Source organism: Cupressus sempervirens, chromosome 9, assembly GCF_028749045.1.
Source record: "Cupressus sempervirens isolate cs-2001-9-10 chromosome 9, ASM2874904v1, whole genome shotgun sequence".
NCBI classification, from domain to species: Eukaryota; Viridiplantae; Streptophyta; class Pinopsida; order Cupressales; family Cupressaceae; genus Cupressus; species Cupressus sempervirens.
This window is the reverse complement of record NC_143126.1, coordinates 577,575,826-577,599,391: the sequence shown is the minus strand read 5'-3', so window position 1 is coordinate 577,599,391 and position 23,566 is coordinate 577,575,826. Positions and strand designations below refer to the sequence as shown.

The window sequence follows — 23,566 nt, the reverse complement described above, 5'->3', positions numbered from 1 at the left end:
ATTCATCTTTAAGAAGTGAAATTGATATGAATTGAGTTTTTTCCACTATATCAAGATTCTCAAATTGTGCAATTAGTTCCTTAGATTTTTTATTCAATTTCCTTTTCGTAATATGTGTAGGTTGACTAGCATATTATCTCCATTTTTCCACATCCATTTCAATTAAATGATCTATGTTTCTATGACTAATTTTTCTCCTCAATCTTTCAACTAGATTAACATTCTCATTTGTTGTTTCATCTTGGGCTGCAAGAAAAATTAAAAAGAACTCTTGAGATACATGACCTTTTTAGAGGACACATATATGTATATACATAACTTGAAATATTATATATAACTTGTAAGAGCTTGATGTACATACTTCTTTGACCTTGTGATGATCCTTCTTTGCTATCCATTGCTTCAACTTCAATTTCCTCCTGTCCAACATTTCCATCATCGACTACTATACACACAATATAACAAATAAAATCAAGAAAGTTTGTCAGGGGGAAATGTTTCTAAAATTAAAAATTAAAGTTATAAAGTTTGCATAGACCTAGAAATTTAGAGAGAGATTGTACTTGTGAGAGATACATGTGTACCTATTGAAGCTTGGGATAAACCTTCACCAACCTTGGTAAGTTGTCCTAGTTGACTACATCCTACATATTCACAATTTAAAAAACCATAATTTAATAAACACTAATCTTAAATATATTTAATTTAATAAACCCAAATCCTTAGTAAATGGTAACCCTAATTTAATATTTACCATTTTCCTAATTGAATAAACCCTAATTCTAACTATATGAAACTCTATCTACAATAAGATTGTACACTATAAATAGAAAACACAATTGAAAAAAGATTGTACATATATACCTTTCCTCTTATATTATCTTGTTGGAATTTCTCGCTGATTTTCATCTTCTTGTTCCTCTATTCTTTTTTGTCCATACTTATTTTCTCTTTTTTTTTTCCCTATCACAAATTCTTCTTCAAAAATTCAATAACAAATGAGCTGAAAATATTTCCTCCTTCCTAATTCAAATACAAATTATTTGATATATTTTGATTCTAAAATGAAATTGATGAATAATTATTTATATGAGAATAAAAAATAACAAAATTACCTCATGGGGTCGACCATAGCTTCAATAGAAACTACCAAGATAGTTTCAATCAAAGCTATCTTGGTGGTGTTGACCAAAACTACATTGGTAGTTTCTATCGAAACTATCATGCACTTGGTTAACTCAATGTTAATTGGGCCTTTTTGTTTCGATAGAAACTAATTTAAAAAGTCTTCTTTTTCCTTGCTGGAGAAGGATGCTTGCCCTACCCCTACCCCTGCATACCCCCGCCGGGGAAGGGGTGCCTGTGTAAAAAAGTTTCGATAGAAAGTTAGTTTCTATCAAAACTAGCAAAATAGAAGTGTTTTGCAAAGGATAGAAGGTTTTCCAATTGTTTCATGGCTTCCAAGCTCAATTACTATGCTCAAATGGAACATTGAAGACATCTTGTTCTATATGACACAAGTACTCAAAATGAGCTTTCTAATGACTATAGATCTGATACATTTTGGTTTTTTTAGGCATACATTTTTTTATGTTAATTGAATAGGGGTCCGCTATGAAAAATAAACCCCTTTATTGGATGCTCATGAAAAAATAATAACTAAAAGAATTAAAATTTTGAAGAATAGATACAGTCCCCATATTCAAGTCCTCTTTCAATCAAAAAAAGGAAATTTGAAATTTGGTAAATATATAATATGTTACATGTGTCAAAAGCCATGTATGTCCAGATTAGTGTTAGGTCAACTTTAAAGTCTAATAAAATATGAAACATGAAGGATAACGACATCAGACCACCTCCACAATTTTGGTATGGATGTTAAAAAACTAAATTAGAAAGAATCACATTGATATCTATTGTAGAAAAAAGTTATGTATGTCAAAAATAGTGTCACTCTTTAAAAATTAGGTTTTTGATAACATACCAATTTTTGTGGGAGAAAAAATAATTCAATCAAATCAATTCAAACAAAATTAATATATATTTAGAATCTACATAGAAAATGCTAAAAGACTTTGATTTACTTCATCTTCAAATTCTCAACTGTTAAACATCGATTTGCATTCGAAAGTGAAAGTTTTCTTGAAAATTCAATATTCAGTATCAGTTTAGGCAAAAAAGTGTAACCCATTATTGTGGGTCCATCCTTCAATGAGTTATGGAAGATTTTCAGAACACTGGTTGTAGGACAGAGTTTATAGGAAATTTTATGTTGTTGTTCATGTTGTATCTTTTTGGTAAGGTTGAATCTTGTTGAGCGAGCTTAGATTTTAGTTAGAGACATGTTATTGAAGCTATGTTTGAGATGGAAAATTTTATTTTTCATTCTATGAAGACTTGTGAGCGATAATGTGTGGATTATTCCTTGGAGGCCAATTGATTTTTTTAATTGATGTAAAATATAATGTAATGTATTGAACCTAATTATAATATATTATGATAGTCCTATATTATTCATTGTATGTTGGGAAAGCCTCAAGGATAAGTCAAATAGTTATTAGGAGTCATTATAAAGGAAAGATGTTTTCCTTGTGGTTCAATGTCTAGAATGGATGTTTATTAAATATGCAAGATTTGGATGCACATTTATTAAGATCATAGTAGAGTTTGATGTTGAGGATAAGTTGTAAGCTTCAAAGGAACTATATTGGCAAGATACGTTATTGTTCTAGTTAGTTCATTTTTCTTGGATAGGTTATCTTGGATTGATTAGTGAAAACAATTATGAAGCGATTCAGATAGTGAGTTCAATTGTCTTCTTATCAACTCCTAATAGGGTTAGAATCTCTTGACAGGGATTCAAAGTCTCCTAACAGGGACTCATATATACCGATTGCATTCATTTGACTCCTAACAAGGTCACACCCTTTCACAAAGAACTTTCTATATTAGTACATTATCTTGTTGGCATCATTCCCACCAGGGCTTTCCCTCTGGTCAAGGGTTTCCCTACTTAACATATCTTGTGTCACATTGCATAGTTATTATCTTGTGGTTATTGCATCTCTTGGTTATATGCTTTGAAGTTTTGCTAAAGTTGAAATTTTTTATTTTAAGTACATAATAGATTCCCCTAGTTATATTGGTGGACTTTACTTTCTAACAAGGACAAGTCTAGTGATCCATCCACTTTCTGCATTTTGGTACCTAGGAACAAACACCAATTCTTCCAAACAAGAGCTAGAGCTCAAGAACAAATTGTTACAAGAGACAAATTCATGAGTAAGGAAGTACTAAGAATCAATAGAAAGAATCACTTAAATAGGAAGGGGCCTTTAACCAACCAAATCAAGGAAAGTTGTTAAAATCAAAATCATAGATGTTAGTCTAAATAAGAAATGACAACACAAAAGAAACTGATTTATTGAGAAAACAAGAGCTCAAATGAATATTCCTTATCCTCACTACTTACAAATTAATGTGAACATGAAAGAAAATTACTCCATGTATTAAAATACCTTTATAGTCTCACATGACAATGCTACCTATTATTAATTCATGTTAATATAAAAATTTATTTAAGTTATTATATTATCTCAAAACTACCTAAAGTAGTTGATACTCAAGTACTCCTTCTTGAGTGACAGTGCGTCAGACACCCCTTTCAGGATATTACATCTAAGATTTCTATCTTAGACTCCCTAGTTAGACGTACTGTCCTTTATGGTTCGACCATCTGGGGGCCATCCTTCCTGACCACTGACTGGGCCTCAGTGGAGAGAGTTCAAACTCTCCTTCTGCGGTGCCTCATATGTTGTCAATCGACTGCTCCTACTAGTATTATCTTAGCCGAGTTTGGTTCTCATCCCTTCAGACTCTGTACAATATTTGATCTAGTTTGGTTGCTTCACAAACTCAAGGGTTTTAAAGATTTTTTTGATGGCAGATATCGATATTCCTACCTAGCTTATTGTTCCTTAGCTTTGATTGCTGCATCAGATCCGACTAGTCGTGCTCGTTGCTGGTATGCTCAAGTTTCTAGGCTTCTCAACATTATTGGTATTGATATTGACCACCTTCCCCCTTTTCAACATTCCTTGGCTGCTCCTGCTCATCTCCTTCCTTCTCAATCAGAGTTGAACAAGATCACTAGGATGGACATCTACAAGAGGTATATCCAGGTGACTTCGGTCGATCCTTCGGGGGGTCTCCATCCCCATATGGAATTCTATGCAAATCACTTTATGGACATCCAAGATGGTGTCAATGTTTGTCCACACTACTCTTCTTGACAATGGCCCCATGCCTTACATATCCAGTTGGGTTCTTTTAGAGCGGGTTCTCATCGACTCTGTATTCAGACAGACCATTAAACTAGTAGAGTCGAGAGGATTTGTCAATGTTGTGACATGGATGCAGTTGAGAATGAGATACATTTTATATTTTATTGTCCCATATACTATGAGATTAGAGGGAGGTTTCATTGCTTATTCAGAGAGTGCAGGCCATTGTTCTCCTTTTTCAGATATGATGACTAGCAGTGCCTTGCTCTTTATCTATAGGAGGTTTTTTGTCTTCGAGATCTCACCCTTTGAGAGCATTTCGCCCCTAGGCTTGTGGATCTTCACCCGCTTATCACCTCTTTTTTCACTTTGGTTACCTCTCCTAGGCGAACTAAGCGGCCTTGGTGCCTGTCTAGAGATACTTACACCAGATCAAGGAGACCATGCAGAGACCACATGCACCACCACCATCAACAATGTACCTCCTCTCTCTGGCATCAGGTTCAAACTTCTCAGCGCACAACTTATTATCCCTTCATCCTAAGATACTTTTCCATGGTTATGAACCACTAGTTTTGCGATTTTGTAACCCCCTTTTTTTGTTGGGTGTTCCTCTTCTTTTCTTTTTGCTTCACTTTTTTTTTTCTTTATGTTGTTGTTTTGGACACCATTTGGTGGTCATGTTTCCTTCTGGCCCCTACTTGTACTCTCAGTCCCTTAGACCCATTTGTGATCTCTTGTTGGACATTAATAAATTATCTTATGTATCTTATCTTATCTTATCATACCCTAGAAAACTTCTCCTTAGGTCACTCTTTCTCCAATCCTGCAATACCCTTAACACTAGGACCAATCTTATATATTATCAATAGAAGATGTTATTATTATCTAAGTGTACCATAATATCAATAGAAATGGTAGTAAACATTACAACAATATCATCATTTTCCCTATATCAGTTTCCACAATTGACATATTGATCCCCTAGGCTATGAAAAGCGCCCTCAAAATAATTTTATTTTTAATTGGGACAATTTGATGGATGCAATCCCAAGTGGTAGAGGCATCAAAATCCATCTTCTTATTAGGGAAACTAAGCTTGATTGGAGTGTCCATAAAAAAAAATACTAACATTACTATCTACAAGAAAATAAATAGAGAGCCTAATCAAGCAAATAGGAGATCTACAAACTTGGATGAGCTCATTGAATGTTCGAAATGAATGTTACAACATATGAAAGACTAATTGAGAAAATCAAGGACTTCTCAAGAGTAAGATTATCATTCTTTTGGAATGAAATCATACCAATTCCCATCAAAGAACCATCCTTATAAAATAAATAAGGAGAATTAGTTAAGATGACAAAATGCAGAATAAAATCCAATGATTATTAAACGAGGGTAAAATCATGGGTTCAAGAGAAGGAATATTATAGAAAACATCAGAGTTTTGAATGTCCATATTGATAGATGTCAATTTAATACCATTGACCTCTTCATTTGCTAGTGTATTGACAATATTGTTTTGTTCTCTATATATATGATTAATGACTAATGCTTTAAAAGACACAAGTTTCCACCAATTTGGGAAGTAATACCCCTAGTTTCTAATTTTGTATAGCCTATTTTCAAAAGGAATTAATGATAATAGTGGAATCCCCCTTTACTTCCAATTTATCAATGTTTAATTTTTAGCTTAGCTAAAGTCTTTCAAGAAGAGCTTAGAGTTTTGCCTCATTATTAGATGTTATCCCAGTTGGTTTAGATAGCTTGGCTATAGTTATGCCTACTTGATTATTGACACAACATTCAATACCTCGTACCCTAGGGTTTCCCTAGAGGCCCCATTGAAGTTAATTTTAAACCATCTTTTAGGAGGGGGTTTCCAAATATAGTCCATCCTTTTTTGACTGATTTTCTTGTCTTCTTTTCCTATAAGGGAGGAAGTTTTAACCATGCCATTTGTTCGTCATTTCCCTATCCCATGAAGACATGTGAGAGGAGACACCAGTAGGCTTGGACAATTTTCTATTCAATGTTTCTATTATTAATACTTCCATTTTAATAGTTAGCTACTTCTAGCTCTTTTTTGAAATTTTAAAAGTCATTTTGTTCCTTTCTTTCCACAACTCCTATATTACAATAGAAGGAGAGACAATCCACAAACCTCAAAAAATACTACCTAATTAAAGAATAGGCGAAGATTAAAATAAACCAAGGATATAATTCAACATAGATATCCTTACCCCCATTTTCTTAAGGAGGTAGTTCCAACATGTATTTGCATAGTCACAATTTAAGAGGATATGATTGGTGTCTTCTTCAGAGTTTTCATGGAGAGGACATTTAGTAGGTCCTTCATAGCCCATCCTTCTAAACTTGTATGCAGTTAAGATTTTATTCTGGAGATGTAAGAACAAGAAAAATTCATCTTTGGGATGCAAAGGGCATCCCAATAAATTTTCTAAGGAATGAGAATTTTAGGGTGGGTCTTCCAACTACAAAGATAGTTATACCCATCCTTCAGATTATACTCTCTAGAATTAGAATGATCTCGACCAAGATATCCCCTATTTGTGAGAAGGAAATATTTCCTTCCTCAAGAATGTCAATTAGGATGAACAGTTCATTCGTAGGAATACTAAATTATGAGAAAGACTTCCACCTTCATCTGTTTGGGCTATATATGTTGACTGCAATATAATCCTTAACAACATTCCTAATATTTGCTTCTAGGATTAACCTTGAATTACCCAATTTTGCTACTTTGGTAATAGCTTGTTAAGCCCCCCATGAATCAAACTAGAATCTTGTTTTATGACCATTTCCCACATTCTAAGTGATCTTGTCCTAAATAATGAATCTATAATCTAGCATAAAGTTCCAAATTTTGGAACCATGGGGAGGATTCTTTGTTTGAAAAAGACCTATTGGGTTAGGCTAATTTTAGATATTTACCAAAAAGAATCCTTGCCCATTTTAGGATTCCTTGCTCTTTTTCTCAAAGAGTTGCTAGAAAAAATCTCCAAGCAACTTATTTAAGGCTTCCCTTTTTATCTAGAAGGAAATTTGCAGAGAGTTGATAAATAGGAATACTGGTGAGGATAGGCTTTAGAAGAGTAATTCTACTTGCCAAGGATAGCCATTTTCCTTTCCAGGAATCAGTTCTTGTTTTGGCTTTCTCTAGGAGGCCATTCCATAAAAGGGAGTTTCTTCTACCTTGATTCTGAGATAGTCCAATGTACTTACATGGAAAAGGTCCTACTTTGAACTTCATAATCTTACAAATATCTTTCTGAATAGAGGGAGGGAAGTGAAACAAAAATATTTCTGACTTTTCTTGATTGATCTCTTGACCAGAGGTCAACACATAATTATGGATGTCATCTTGAAATGCCCTATCCTCTCTAGGATTGGTTTGGCCATATAGCATGTTGGCATCCACAAACTTCCTATGTGTGGTAGGATCTTCATTATTAGAGAGTTGTACACCTTTAATTATGTTATTGGAGTACTTGTTACTAATTGTTCTACCCAAGGCTTAAGACATAAGGATAAACAAGAAAGGAGAGATATGATCTCCTTGTCTAAGCCCCCTAGAAGGAGAATTTTTTTATTTTGGGGTGTCATTGATGAGAATCGAGAATTTTGGTGTTGAGATACATTCAAAAAATAAAATTTATCCAAGGTTTAGAAATATCAACAACTTCCAAGAATTTTCATAGAAACCTCTAATCTGTTTTATCACAGGCCTTTCTTATGTCTAGTTTAATAAGAATGCATGGAAGACCACTTTTCAGAAGAGAATATATAGCTTCTTGGGCGATGATAATGCCATTATAAATTGATCTACCGAGGACAAACCTAGAGGAAGCTTTTGAATATGATTAGCCAAAGTCTTGGTTAGAAATTTGTACTGGGTATTACAAAGGGCTATAGATCTAAAGTCCTTGATAATTTCCATTGACTATTGTTTAGGGATAAAGGTTGTGAAAGTGTGATTAACTTCCTTGAGGAGACTGCCAAAGTTTCTGACTCCCTTTAGAGCCTCACAAACCTCATCACCTAAAAAATGTCAACTTTTTTGGTAAAAACAAGCAGGAATCCATCTGTCCTTGGAGATTGAGTTGGATGAATTTGAAAAATGACCAAAGAAATTTCCTCCTTGGCGAACTTACTTAGAAGGATTTTGTTGTATTCATCTGAAATAATCTTAGGGATATTAGTTAAGAAAGATATATGGTTGGAGTAAGAGGACCCTTCCATATTATTTAGGATGTCTTCAAAAACATGAATAGCTTCTTTTGTTATTGTAGTTGGGTTATCTAGGAATATGCCATCTCTATTTTTATTTTTAAAATTTTGATGATCGACCTTCTTAGTTTAGTGTTATTATGGAAACATTTAGTATTTATGTATCCCTCTGAAAGCCAAGTCTCTCTTGATTTTTGCCTCTTGGAAGATTTCCTTTTTAGCCAAAGTATACTTCACTTGTAATCGAAGGATTTTTCCTTCAAATAAAGAGTATCATCCATCCCAAATTTCATAACCTCGTAATTACCTTCCCCCGGTTGGAGTTCTATATAATGCTTAGAATCAAAGATGTTCCCAAATTGATCCTTGTTCAAATGGATAATACTACATTTAATGACTTAGTTTTTGCACTATTTTAAAAAATTTAGATCTAGATACTTCAATATTGTTGGCAAAATGTTCAATGCTCCCCTTGGGATGTGTGACAAGGGCTTAACCACCTCTTGTGTACTATAAGTTGAGTGGTTGTATCGGGCATTGATAAGATCAATCTTTTGGTGCAACAAAAACCCCACTTTAACAAGTGGTATCAGAGCTTGGTCACAAGTTTGAATACTTGGCCCCTCGAGTAACACTGAGGGGGAGATTGTTAGCAAAATGTTCAACGATCCCTTCAGAATTTGTAACAAGAGCTTCCGGCTCCTATGCACTATAAGTTGAGTGATTGTATCGAGCACTATTAAGATCAGTCTTTTGGTGCAATGGTGACCCCACTCTAATAAATGTTCTTGCACCATACCTCTATTTTGTTAAGAAGGGAGCTATCTTTGAGCCACATCTATTCAAACTTGAAAGGACTTCTATTAGGGGTACCGTCTATTTCAAGGTTCATTAGAATAGGGTAATGATCTGATCCTTAGTAAGAAAGGGTTTCAGTTGAGAAGGATGCAATAGAGGCAACAAGGCTACCACAATAAATAATCTATTTTTTATCCTCTATTTGACTAAATCCTTCCTTCTATTATTCTAGGTAAAATCATTATCCCTTGTTGCTACTTCTAACAAAGTATAACTTTTTATCCAACTATTGAAATCTACAGATGCCTAAGATAAGCTCAACAAGCCCCCCTAATTTTCTGAAGGTCTAAGGATGACATTGAACGACCCGCAGTTTTGTTGGAGATGGTATGGGAGTGAAGGTAATGTCCACATCCTGCCAAAGTGTATGTTTGTCATTGTTAAAATTTGGTGCATGGATATCAATTAATGAGAACTCTAAATTCATTTTGAAATAGTTTACATGAACACTCATCCAATTTTTCTAAATTCTTAATGGTTTTAAATCCAAGCTTCTTGGATTTCAAATAATAGCCAAACCACCAAAAGTTCTCATAGTTGGTTTTCCAACAATATTCTTGAACCCAATTTTCTTATTAAAGGCTTTTAATTCATCCTGATTTTTTTAGTTTCTTGAATTAAGAAAATATCTAGTTTGTAATTACTTATGCAACACTTTAATAGGTGTTGCTTGTTAGGAGCATTAAGGCCCCAAATATTCTAGGTCAGGGTCTTCATCCTACCTTAGGAAGGGCATTCCCCTTGTATAAAATATATAAGCTAACTTAACTTTACCCTTAGCATCTGCATCCATAAATCTTAGCACATTCAAACATTTCTTGCCTCTATTTTTATTAACTTTTGTATGATTCGGTGTTGCCTGCTCCTCGGTTTGATCTAATCCTATTACATTCTCAAGATTAGCCATTTGAGCCAAGTCTTCCCTAAGATTATCCATTTTATAATTTCCCCTCCTAGTTTAAGGATTTTCTCAACCAATAGTTTTTTCTAGAGATTAACTTCTTCATTAACAATTTCATTAGTGGAAGTATTTATGAGTTCGCTTGTTAACTCTACACAAAAGAAATACACCCCAGCTGATTGGTATCTTTGAGGAGATAGACCTTTGCATAACATAGGACTAGATCTTTCAAGAACCTCTAAAGAAAAGGAAGGCTCATTTGGAAGAGGAGGCAACCTCATGAAAGAATCAACTAGGACCTTAAGATTTGTCAAGGGTGGATTATGTATGTTAGCAATCAAGGGTCCCTCAAGTGACATCAACTACAATCTCCATTGGGACTCCATCCTTCATAATAGGTCTAGGTGTGGGATCCAGGGAAACATGATGCTTTATCACTAGGGGGAAGGGGGATGTAGAATAGGAGAGGAAGAAGTCAAGGGGGTTGCCATTGTTGTTTCTGGATATTCAAGAATTTCCTCCTCTACTATTGGGTTAATGGAGAGGTCTAAAGTCTTGGGATGTTTATCCATAGGTGGAGTAGGGATAACTTTAGAGATTACAAAGCCACCACCATGGGTGTTAAAAGTGACAATTAAATTATCTTTATTTCTCTGGATGCCTAAGAGATCAATTTTCACTTGGTCTTTATGTTTGTTGCAAGTTCCATAAAAGGGGGGATTCCCATAAAAGATTTCCAAACAGTTTACCTGAGAAAAGCTTAGAATGTAAGTAATAAATAGATTGGTTTGTAATATGTTGTATGGATCCAACATGGTATTGGACATGTCCATTTCAACCAAAATTTTAACATCCATGGAGGAGAGAAAATTCTCTTCGAACCCTCTATAATTACCCAAAAGATCTCATATTCTCCTTAAAATTTCACTCTAGAGAAGTTCAACTGAGAGATTTGTAATCATGACCCATTTCAAAACTTTGACCTCATTGAAAGATTTAGGATTAAAGTTTGGAGACCAACAAACAAATTTGATATGATGACCTATGAAAATAGGGTTGTAGTGAAGAAATTTCTTCAAAAGATATTTCAATTTACAATCTATAAATAAAACATCAATATCAAGAGAAGAGATACATAACTAGTTACCAAAGGAAGCCTCCAACCACTCCCTGATCTTGACTCTCGAAGAATCCAACCCACACCATCTTGCAAAAAGTCCCATTAGATTTACAATAATTCTGCAACCCATCAGAGATTACATTACTTACAAGTAGGGTTTGAAGCCCCCTAGACAGTGGCAAGGGTTCACTAGCACTCATATGATTGTGAAAGTTAGGTTTTCCTCGAACAAATCATCAAATTGTGGTTGAGGCAGAGGTTTCTTGAAGGTCTGTAGAGCCAAGGAAGGGGAAGGTTGAGGGGGACATTTTTGCGTATAACGAGATAAGGTTTTTCCTAATGGGATGTTGTTGGCACTCATGCTAGAGGAGAAGGTTATAACAAGAATGCATAGATTTTTCTCCAGAGAATACTTCCCCCTATGATCCTCCAAACTATGCCCTTTAGAGGCCTCAAACTTTCTTCTCTGAGTCCACAAATTTGAGTTGCTATCCAACCTCATCCATTTTGAACTAGATAAACCACCAAAAGACACAAATTGATGCTTTGGAGTTAGGCCTTCAAGGGTCAAAAAATTCCTTCCCATAATCAAAATTCTCATTCAACATCAAAAGGATTGTTGGTTGGCATCCCTTTTTGATAATGAGCAAAGTTGGTTCCTAAAAATCTCCCAAAGCCTCTCGAGTAGCAAATTTATCCATCGACACCATGAAGGCTGAAGGAAGGAAGCAAAATCAAGCAAAATGAAGATTAACAAGTCTTCCTTCTTGACTCCCCCCTGTAAGTCTTCTTATTTGCCTTCTTTATTTTTATTTTTCCTCCATTCTCACCTTTTATATTTCACCCAATTATTTATTTTTGTCTCAAACAAATTATTACATTACACAAACAGATTTATGTTTTCATTCATACATCTGTTTGCAAGTTCCTACACGTGCCAATTATGTGTTGTGTGGCCATAAAGGTGCCTGACTGTTTTTCTTTTTTATCGATATAAGACCAGTGTATAAAATTTATGAAATAAACATAAAAATTTACCAAACATTTGTTTGGGTTCCATTTTTTTATCATATTCTTGGCCTTTTAGAAGACTATACGATGATCTTTATATTTATAATATTTTTTTCCTTCCTGACTTCTTACTTTTCTCTATTTTTATTTCTCCTCAATTCTTGCCTGAAATATTTCACCCAATATATACTCGTCTTTTTATTCATACATGTGTTTGCAAGTTCTTACGAGTGTGGGCAATTATGTGTTGTGTGGCCATGTACGTGCCAAAATGTTTTTCTGTTTACCCATAAAAGGCTAGTGTCAAATTGTATTATTAAAAATTATGAAATAAACATAAGAAAAGTTTAATAAACATTTGAAAGTGTACGGTAACTTCACTTCGAATATCCTGAAAAAGTTCAGTATTTCTGAAATCAACTTTTCGTGAAAAACTACCCTACAGAGCCTGAATGTATGGCTCTGTGTGATTGCCATTAAATGACGTGTTATACAAGATATATTATAAATCATTATCCATGGTAACAACTTACGAAATCTTCCAAGTGCTAAGTGGGGTTTGAAAATCTTCCTAGGGCTAAGTGGGGTTTTCTCATCGTGTGCACCTAAAGCGGACAAAGTGCCACTTCAGGAGCAGCACGAATGCCAATAATGACATTGCCCGTTCATAGCAAAGTGCTCTTATATATGCTATTATTTAAAACCTCTCTTTCATTATATCATAGCATGACATGCTCGTTATTGACATTGCGTACAATCTAGGCCTTTAAAGTAATAGCCAGTCACTTCAATACACTGTCCATTTCTGGACCAAACAAAAAAAGCATTAACTTCTAACAGGAATGCGATTCAACAACAGAATTTGGAATATTGTAGAACCAAAATTAGAACCATTCAACTGTGGACCTCGGGTTTATTATAACTCTAAAAATTTACACCTAATACTGGCCTTTGCACCTTGGTAAAAGTGAGACTATGAAGCATACCATTGAATTAGTGTACAGTATTGTTTTTTCTTGGCATTCATCCAAGATTTCTCTAGAAAGCATATGATTCATAATTTCAGAAAGGTCCTTACAACAATTGAATCCATTTTTGACAAACTTATTGAAAATAATGACCTATCTATAGATGGTACAATTGAAACTCAAGTGAGATCCTCATTCATGCAACTCGAATTTACTTCGGACATTAAAGACGGGAATTCTTTCCCTGATAAAAATTGCCGCAACTCAAGAATCTCTAGGTGAATCACTAATTTACACATAAGAAATGAACCTTCTCATCAACTTTGTAAACGAGCCAAACTAAAAAAATCAGATACCTATTCAAGTTGACTTATGTACAATAAGACTCACTTATGTTACAATCCCGTGGGCCATGAAAGATTGGCACAGTTGCCTTATCAAAATAAAATTGAACCACCAAAAGAATATAAGCATTTCTAGGTGGCTAATTTTGAGCATTATGTACTCGCTCAAGCAAACGAAGCACTTGATCCAAAGGGAGTGATCTTTGCAAATTAGCTGAATTTGCCGCATCAGAGGCCAGTGCTGGTTGAGCTGCAAGCACTGCTCGCTGCTGTGTGCTTGTTAATTCCAGGAACTGAGCCAACATGTCACCGTCAAGCACCTTGCACACTCCCACCTGAATAAGGTAATTGTCAGATGCTGTCCACAGAACTGTCAATTTCATTACATGAAAAAATAAGCAACTAGAAAATACAATTTATATGCTCAACTTCTTACAGGTGAGTCTCTGCCACGGAATTGAGCATGATTATTTCCCAGTACAGGGGCAGTGAGTGGATAAGAAGCTAGCCTTTCTTGCACAGCATCCAGTAAATCATAATCTTCCCTGTATTACAAACTAGATATTCAGACGGTATCTCTAAAAGTCAAGTACTAGCAAAAACGGAACAGTTTTTTTGTTGAAAAAAGAACTTGTGAAACCCTGAAGTAATCACAGTTGTAACATATTGCCAAGAACAAGGATATGCTATGGAGATAAAAGTAAATTGATTAAGATTCTAGGGTACTAATCGTACCCTAAAAGTCCACAACATTAACGAAAGCAAACAAATTCACTTGCGTAAAGAAAACCTAAATCTTGACACTTTAGAACTCTTAAGTCATTGACAAATGCCTCCCTTATTAACCAGTGATTAGACAATGGAAAATAGATTATTTTCAAAAACTCGACTGTTTACCTTATAACTAAAAACCCAACAAATTTATATTGCATTTTTCAGGCTGTCTTCCTTAGTGAATAATTAGTGTACCATAACATTTAATGAGAGATCGTAGAACTATCTTTTTGGGGGTAGGTAAATAGGGTTGCAAGAAAAGTGGGTTTGACCATGAAGGAAACTCTGTGGTTAAGCGCGACTGAGTTGCAGTAGTACTGGGATGGGTGACCTCCCCAGAAGTCCCAGTGCTTCACCTTTGTGAGCATCACCTAGATGCAATGAGTGCTAAGTGTTCCATTCATTCTCACGTGATTAAACAAATGCAGAGGAGCATTGGCTAGATGGAAGTCTAGACACTCTTTCTAGGTGGGACAAAATCTCTACCTTAGTTTCATTATTCATATTAGTGTTTCATAATTCATTTTCCAAACTCCTCCATTGAGTTGTGCTATATTCCCAGGTCTGAAAGGGGACTCAACTGAAGTCACTAGCTGCATCTTGTCTGAGCGTGTAACAATTGAATCAGCCAAATATAGAGGAGCATCACCAAATTGACCTTCTAAGAGCCAATTATCATTGTCGTACACATCGCAAGATAAGGAGCTGCAAGAAAAGCCAGTGACCCTTCTAATGCGCCAATATCAAGCTTATTAGCCTGGAGTTGGTCGCAGACTGCTGCTAATGAGAAATTCAACTTCTGAACAGAACAAAACAGGTTCCAGATTTCCAAGTTCAATAACTTTTATCTGCATGAACATGCATATTATGTGGACTTCGTTTATCTCCAACAGTGTGCGATTAATGTTAATCTGTTATTGGTGTATCTCATTATTGAACCATCACGAAACAGACTCTATGCATAGTTTTGTGATTAAATCTAAAAACTGTGCATCAATTTTCTGAGTAGATGTTTGGATGGTACAGAAGGATTATATTGTGTTTGGCAACTGAATTTAATATAATTTTACAAATATTGTTATTAGTCTTGGCATCTTTCAGATTGTAATATTTTTATAAGCTGGCATATTTCAGTAGTATTAAAGCCACTTAACTGCCACCCTCTGGAATGATGAGTAACAAGAATTAGAGATACAAGCAAAGGGAAAAGAAGGCAATGGTTGATAGGGAAGAAGCAGATCCCCAAGATTTCATTAAAGAGATCAAAGAGATTCATACCAATGTGAGGAATACCATGTGGGAGGTGTTCAATTTTCAAGAGGAATGAGCCAGTAACTAAGTGCCGATAGGCCTTTTTCAAAATGATGTTGAAGGCAGCAGTATTGGTGGAGGACACACTTCAGCTGGTGGTGAGAGAGCTTCAATCAATAAAATGACCTCAGGGTTAAATTTCTTGTCAAAGAAAAAGCCGTAGGTATTGGGAAAGATCAACCTGATCAAGAGGAAGACATGGCAAGATTTGATGATGCATACTATGCCTTAGACCCTGTCATACACGCAGATTTGGCTTTCAAAGACTGCTATGTAATGAAGAAAGCAACAGGGAGTTGGAGGAACAAGTATAAGGGAAGGAAGGACATTCAACACCAATTGGGAAAGATCATCATCCCAATCTTTGATGGATTTGGAAGCTCATCAGAAAGAGTTTGGTTTCAAAAATTAGATATATATTTCTCATTGAACTGAATGCTTGAAGAAGCAGTCGTTAAATTCGCTACCTTGCATCTTCAGGGAGTGGCTCGCAAATGGTGGTACTATGGTATGATAACCCAACAGCATAATTTGTTATCACCTTGAAAGGTTTCATCCAAATCTTGATAGAATGTTTCGATAGAAAGGATCTTGAGTCTCATTTTAGAGAATTAGCAAAGCTGAAAAAAGGTGGTGGAAGGGTGTGTATCAGAGCTCCAAAGGCTTGCAGTAATGATTTTTTGACATCTAAGAGAAACGACTCATAGCTTCCTTTCTTGAAGGCTTAGTTGAACTCCTTAGAGGGTTAGTAAGAGCATTTGATCGAAGTTCTTCAAAATAGGCCACCAAAACCTTTGAGATTCGACGATTAAGTGACCAAATACACAAAGAAGGATCTTCCATGCTATCAAGGAAATATTTCAGAAGTGTGTGCTACTGCCAAAGCCAAAGCAAAATGGATATGTTTGAAAATAAGCTGTGAAGAAAAAGCTGTGCTCCACATACAGAGAACTGTGACAACCCATTCCTAGGTGTTTGGAAAAGGGATAAATCATAAATACACTACATAAAGGTAGTTTCCAATGAGGCAACAGGGGAACATGTGAATTCAAATCTGCTGTACTTGTGGGCAAGTAAAATCCATGATGGGCAAACTGTATTCACAGTAAGTAATCAATGATCGATATATGAGTAGCCAGCAATCATCAATATAAAAGATCAAACACCATAATATTATTGATGGGTATAAAGAATCTATGGAAACAGAGACTAATCAGCAATATCTTGAAAGACTACAATCCCCTTCATCAGCGATTAAAGAATTTAGTTCTCGAACTAGTGGTATTCATAATCTATTGCATCGTTAATGGATATATTACCATGGTGGAAAACAGACATTATTGATTAGTATTTGAATGCACTAATAACCAGCTATCTAAGTCATAAAGCAAAGTGGCAATTCATTAAAAGGATATTGAAATATTAAGTTGATTAACTTCAATAATATTATTGGTATATTGTGTTGGGTGGATATTTTGCAACTGACAGTTTTGGGTAAAAATTCAGTCGCAAAATAGGATGACCAGCCACAGTGTGTGAGACAAAGTCTCTCCTACCTTAAAGGGAAGGCTCCCCCTTTCACTGTTCCTTGGATCAACTCAAGGTAAGCAAGAAATTGAGAGATTTATGAATAGGGTGTTACGATTATCCTTTCTTCTTAACTTTCAAGAAAGGATCCACTTATTCGTAAGGCGAATAATGGGCAAGGTGAATCTCTAATTACACTTCTATCACGAGTTGGAAATAGTGATATCGATAAATCTTCACTAACTCAAACGCTAGCTAAAACGTACCGGTTTGGCTTTAAGTCTGGTTGTACTTCTATATGGAAAATACTTTACAATTAGGACACAAAGACTCCTAAAAATAAGAACAATCTAACTATTTTGCAAATTAAGACAAACATACAAGCTACAGACAAAGCTTATAGCTATGGATTTTCACAATTGTTCCTAGTCAAAGCTTGGGCTTCAATTGTTTCTTAACTCTTTTCTATCAATTCACAAGATACAATATCAATAACAAAAGATAATATGAATCAAAGATAACTTGAATGAATTATAGACAAAGCTCACAATTCATACAAGCAACAATTTCACTTAATCAAAGTTAAGTCTCAAATGCTCCTTTGCATTCACTCTCTCAAAATAATGCTAACACAAACAAAGTTTTGTTGGCACGATTTCTCCAAAGCTCTCTTGCATAAAGATAATGATGATTTTACAATGAGGAGGGCACTCCTTTATATAGGCAAAGAAGTTGAGAAAAAGGGGGAAAAAAAGTGGGAGCAACTCAATCAATTTTGACCAAAGTCTAACTACAAAAACTAAAAGGTTACATGCAACTCGCATTACATCTTTTGCATACATGCAATTACACTTTTTCATGTAATGCAATTCTTAAAAACTATGAAATAGAAACTACACAACAATCTTAAAGATTGCTTCTTAATGCCTTGAATTTCACAATGACGTCACGCACTGTGGGAAGATCAGCAATCTCCATAGTCTTTGATATGGTTTCAATTCTCACTGCATTTTCATATGCTGATTGCACAACTTTGGAATTTGCTGTTGTATTATCTAACAAGTGTTTTGTCAAGGATTTGTACAAAACAAACTTGTTCATTGTGTGTGAACCAAAATCTTCGGAATCTACATTAGCATTGATCCTGATTGTATATTCTGAATTCACTCTCTCTGCTGCCAAAATATTACCAAGATTATCAGTAACACAGCATCGCAATTGCTCCAAATCACAAGTAAGGCTTGTTTCAACTGCTTGACAATCTTCAAGAGCCACTTGCAATTTTGTGATCAACTTTCTTAAAATCTCTTCCTTGTAACCAATGAGTCCTTGAAATCTGAAGAACATTTCACATGACGAAAGAACATCACATGAAACCATAGCATTTAGATCAAATTTTATCATTTCATCCCAATCCTCAAAGATTTCCTTCAGGTTATCTGCTTCTTGAGTCAAAGAAGAAATTAAGCTTAGTTCCATTTTGTTCATCTCTTTGACATGCTTTAGAACTACAAGTGTTTCTGTAATAGCTTGAACTCCTTCAAAAATGATTTCTTGTATCCAAGACTTAGCAGCTTCAATCAACCTTCTCTCTTTAGATGTTTGTGATGTAACAATAATATTTTGAGAAGATTGCTTTTGGATGACCTCATTCAAACGAGCTATTTCTTGTTTCAACTAATTCTTTTTTTCCCAAAGTGCATGATTGTTTTTTGATACATTTGTCAATGCATCTTGAGCATCTTGTAAACAACTCAAACAAGATTGCTTTCCAACTTCAACCTTAGTATACTTGTACTCAGAACGGATAAGCTCTTCAACAGGTTTATCTACTAACGGCTCAACAACTTCAACATATTTGGTTTTGTCGGAATCAACCAAAATTCTAGAAACAATCTTATCTTTCAAAGATTTAGATTTAGTCTTCTTCACAGGAAGATTGTCAGGAGGAACAACCACCTTCCTTCTCTTTGTTGTTATTCTACTCAACCATGCCGGTAGGCTGAAACTTTCATCTGTAAAAGTAGGCACAGTGGAGACCATTGGCATTGATCTAGATTGTATACCTGTAGTGACTGAACAGAATTCAGTTTGTATTATTGTAGGCATAGGAATATGTTGTGAAGATTTTGTCATGAAAAGTTCAAATCCTGTCAAAGATGTATCAAGTTTGGGAAACTTGAACATTGGTAAGAGTCGGAAAATCTTCAAACACATTTGCTAAGTGTTCATATTGATCATGTGCAAGAACACGAGGAGCAGCAGATGAAATCAAAAGAGCCATGGTGTTAATTTCCAACACTAGAATGGAGTGAGTGAAAACAGTAGAGAATGAATCTACATCATCATCAACCTCATGCAAAAAGGGCTCTTCATATGGAGAAGACGTGCAAGCTCGTGCAGGTTTGGAGGAGATGTGATCCTAATTTCTCCTTCATCTAAATCTTCTTTCTCGAATTCTATTTCCAATTCTTCTTCTAATTCTGTCACTGATTCTTGAATTGTTTCAGGAACTTGAGATGATTTAGTTCCTTTTCCGCCCTTTAATTTGAATTTGAGAGTATTCTTGACATTTGAAGATGAAGCACCATCTTTCCCTGTAATTTCCAATTGCGACTTCTTGCCAGGAGGACCAAAGCTTCCACAATCTAGACCCATTTTAGGATTTACTCTTTTTAGGCCTTTACTTTTCAACCACTTGTTAGTGTTTGTTAAGATGGATTGAAACCTGTCCATAATAGATGTACCTTCTTTTTGTTGCCATTGAATAGGAAAATGGCACATTTTATCAAAACCGGCTTGATGAAATTCCGGATCAAGGATGTCGCCTTCATCTTCAACTTGGAAATCTGGAGGGATTTCCAACATATTAAGATCAATTATTTGTTGCAAGGTTAACCTGCAATAACCCATCTTCATAATATCAAGCTCTGTTCTCATGTCAATCCAAATATCTTCAATGGGATGAACGTGAATATAGGCCCTCTTTATCTGAAAGCTCATCTCTCAATAATCAAAATCAAATCTAGCTTTGAATTTCTTCAATGTAATCAATTGCAACTCTGCTTCCATATTCTCCGCTTTAGGCATAGAAACAATTGAATAATTGCCAATAGATAAAGGCCTAGCTGAGGTGATGCCAAATCTGGGCCTATGTGACGCATGCTGATCATTCTGCACGTCCATGAGTTGTCTGGCTAACTCCATTAGAATGATTCGATCCATAGCACACCTAGGTAAGGTATACAACTCTCCTTCGAAATATCCAACTCTCAAGTATGTGAAAGTGGGAAATTGAAGAAAAATGCAACCATACTGGTTTACCTTTTCCCATGCTGCATTAGATACTTTTTTGATACACAATTGTTTGTCGAACAGACACTTGTAATGTCCAAAGAAGGCATCTTGGACTCTTCTGTAATGGTATTTACTGTTAGCCAAACTGATTTGGTCATAGTATGCCCAAACAGGTACTTGAAGACGATCACCTTTGGTGGAAAGACTTGAAAAAGATCCCATAGTAGCAACAATGTACACTAGATATGAATTCATGTAAAATGGTATTGATGTTCCTACATTGCATATCTGCTGACAGATCGCAGTACTGATAAGCTCTCCCCAAAAGATGTGTTCTTTGTTCTCTATAATTTGAAACATAAATTTGTACATCCATGGCTCAAAATCGGAAGAATCCTTAAGACCACAAATTCTGCTGAGAAGGATGATGAAATCCTTGTATTCTTGTTTAAAATTTGACTGATGAAGAGTCTTTGGCCACCTCGAAAAATTGCTTCTTTTGTTGTCTAACCAGTAAAGGTTGACATACTTTTGATAGTTGCTTTTTTGTTCAATTCCAACAAGCTAATGATGATTCTTTAATCAAATTAGCACATTCTTATTTTCGAGGAACTTTGAAGATTTGTTCAATCACTTCAAGATCAAGGCTAATGATAACTTTTCCGTCAGGGTCTTTAACATTCCTTGTGTTTGGAGTGAAGCACCGAGCACATCCGTAAACAAAATCAGGTTCTATGACCACCATGGGAAATGTAGAAACCAAATGGATGTTGCTTCTTTTAATACATTTCATCTCATGTGTAGCTAGAGCTTCAATCCTTTGTAAAAAATCAGCTATATCTACGTGACCAATCTTGGTGTCTACCACGTTATCAAGAATAGACGTAACTGAAGAAAGAACTGCATGAGCCAATTCTTTGTCATATTGGTATTTCATCTTGCCCTTGGATTTGGAAAGCGAGGACATTTCTTGTGCTCGTACTGCAACACAAAAATCTGAAAACACAAATACATCATTAGAAGGAATCACCATGCAAGTGAATACCGAAGCAACAGTGAAGATTCGAAAAGGAGTGACTTTCGAAGAGAGAGCATATGCATATGCAATGGAATGAAAAGTGAAATGGAATGAACGGAATGTGGAATGAAAGTGTGGATATGGAAAATGAAATGGAATGAAAATGTGCGAAGGTGAAATGCATGGGAATGCGTGCAAAGTGAAAGTTGCTGATTTCAAAAGTGACTTGAAGTTTTCAAGGCTTTATTGAATGAAACATGCATATATGTAAATGCAATATGTAACGGAAGGTGAAAAGTGAAATGAGATGTAAATGTGAATGAAAGGTACACTTTACGTGTATATGCAGATGCGAATGAAGGGTAACATGTAAAATATGTTATGAGATGGAAACATGTACTTATTCATGTAAATGCGAAGGCGTATATGAAGATGGAAATGAAACAGTGGAGGTGAGATAATGAATTATATAGTCACTTTTGGAGGAAGAAGGAAGTCAAAGTACACGAAAAGCGAAAATGACATCTTTTTGTCTTTTCAAAATATGACTTTTGATCAAAATCGGACCTTTTGGATGCAATTACACGTAAGGCATTTCATGTAATTGTGTTGTGCGAATGGAAGTGAAAAATGAGATGGATGAAAATGGAAACGAAAAATGGGATTACATGCGTGTACAGATGGCAAATGAAGTGAAAAACATGTAATCGCATTTGTTGGATGAAATGTGAGATGTAATGACATGGAAACGGAATGTGAAAAATGATAATGCTTTCGCATGTAGTGAAGGAAAAACAAGTTTTTGGGAAAAAATTTGCAACTTCTCCAAAAGGAGAAAAACCAACAAACAAGCACACAAAACCAAAACAAAAGAAAAAGCATACCTTTGAAAACAACTCAAAACATGCCAAGATGCAATGCACTCCAAATATGAAATTCGAATTTGGAACTTGGGGAAGAACCACAAACATCAAAATGAAGGAGAAATTCATATTAAAGGAAAAATGCACATTCTAAGGCAAAGATTTTTACAAATGGCATACATTCAACGATTTCATGCATAAAATCAGCAAGGATAAGTATGAATTAAAATGCAAGAAAGAAGAGGTCCACTTACATGAAAAATGTGTCAAAAATGAAGGAAAAGATGCTCTTTGTTTGAAATCTTCTTCAAAAATGGTGAGAACTTTTCAAATCTTGTAAATTCGAATGATGAAGGGCGGCAAACAAGGAGATTAGTTTGCAAGATGCCAAAACGTGCCCTAAATCTTCTCCAACTTCCAACATTTTGAAGATTTCATGCCTTGAGATGTTTTTCCAAAAACATGTTCTTCCAAGCAAAAAACGTGATCTTCCAAACAAAACGATTTGATGTTTAAACACAAAAATGATGATCACTATGTGATGCAGTCAGCAAATAGGGCCAAAACGACTTGATTCCATACAAAAACGTGATCAAACTTTGAAGATTTATGAATTTTTATGCAAACTCGTGCCCTAGATTGGAAGTTTTAAACACGTTTTTGGGTGCAATAAACTGATTTTTGATGAGGGCAAAATGATCACCACTCCAAAATGTTTTGAATGCAAGCGATTTCATCCAAATCCATGGAGAAAATCAAGAGTTATGATCAAAATCAGAGGTTTTTGGAGCAAGAACATGTTTTCTTCACACAATAGGACATTTTTATGTTCATTACATATTCTAAAACATGTTGGAAGGCAAAATCGGACCTTTTAGAATCCATTGCATGTTTTAAAAAATGTCTTGAGACATAATGTCACCTTTTGAGACTCATTGCATATTTTAAAATGTGTAAGACTCTAAAATCTCACTTTTTGGAGTCACTTACATATTTTATAAACATGTGTCACATTTTTGATGCACAAGCATAAAAAC

At 35.1% G+C, this 23,566-nt stretch overlaps 1 protein-coding gene across 1 annotated transcript in view; it reads right to left on the bottom strand.

Moving 5' to 3' along the window:
* Positions 1-13,433: 13,433 nt before the first annotated feature.
* Positions 13,434-23,566, bottom strand: part of LOC149539972 (Cleavage and polyadenylation specificity factor (CPSF) A subunit protein) — a 205,679-nt gene continuing 195,546 nt past the window's right edge. Inside the window, exons 14-15 of the mRNA XM_089801190.1 lie at positions 14,176-14,284; positions 13,434-14,074 (exon numbers count right to left, since the gene is read on the bottom strand). Coding sequence (XP_089657316.1) covers positions 13,880-14,074; positions 14,176-14,284 — 304 coding nt within the window. The 3' untranslated portion in view covers positions 13,434-13,879. The remainder of the gene's footprint in view (positions 14,075-14,175; positions 14,285-23,566) is intronic.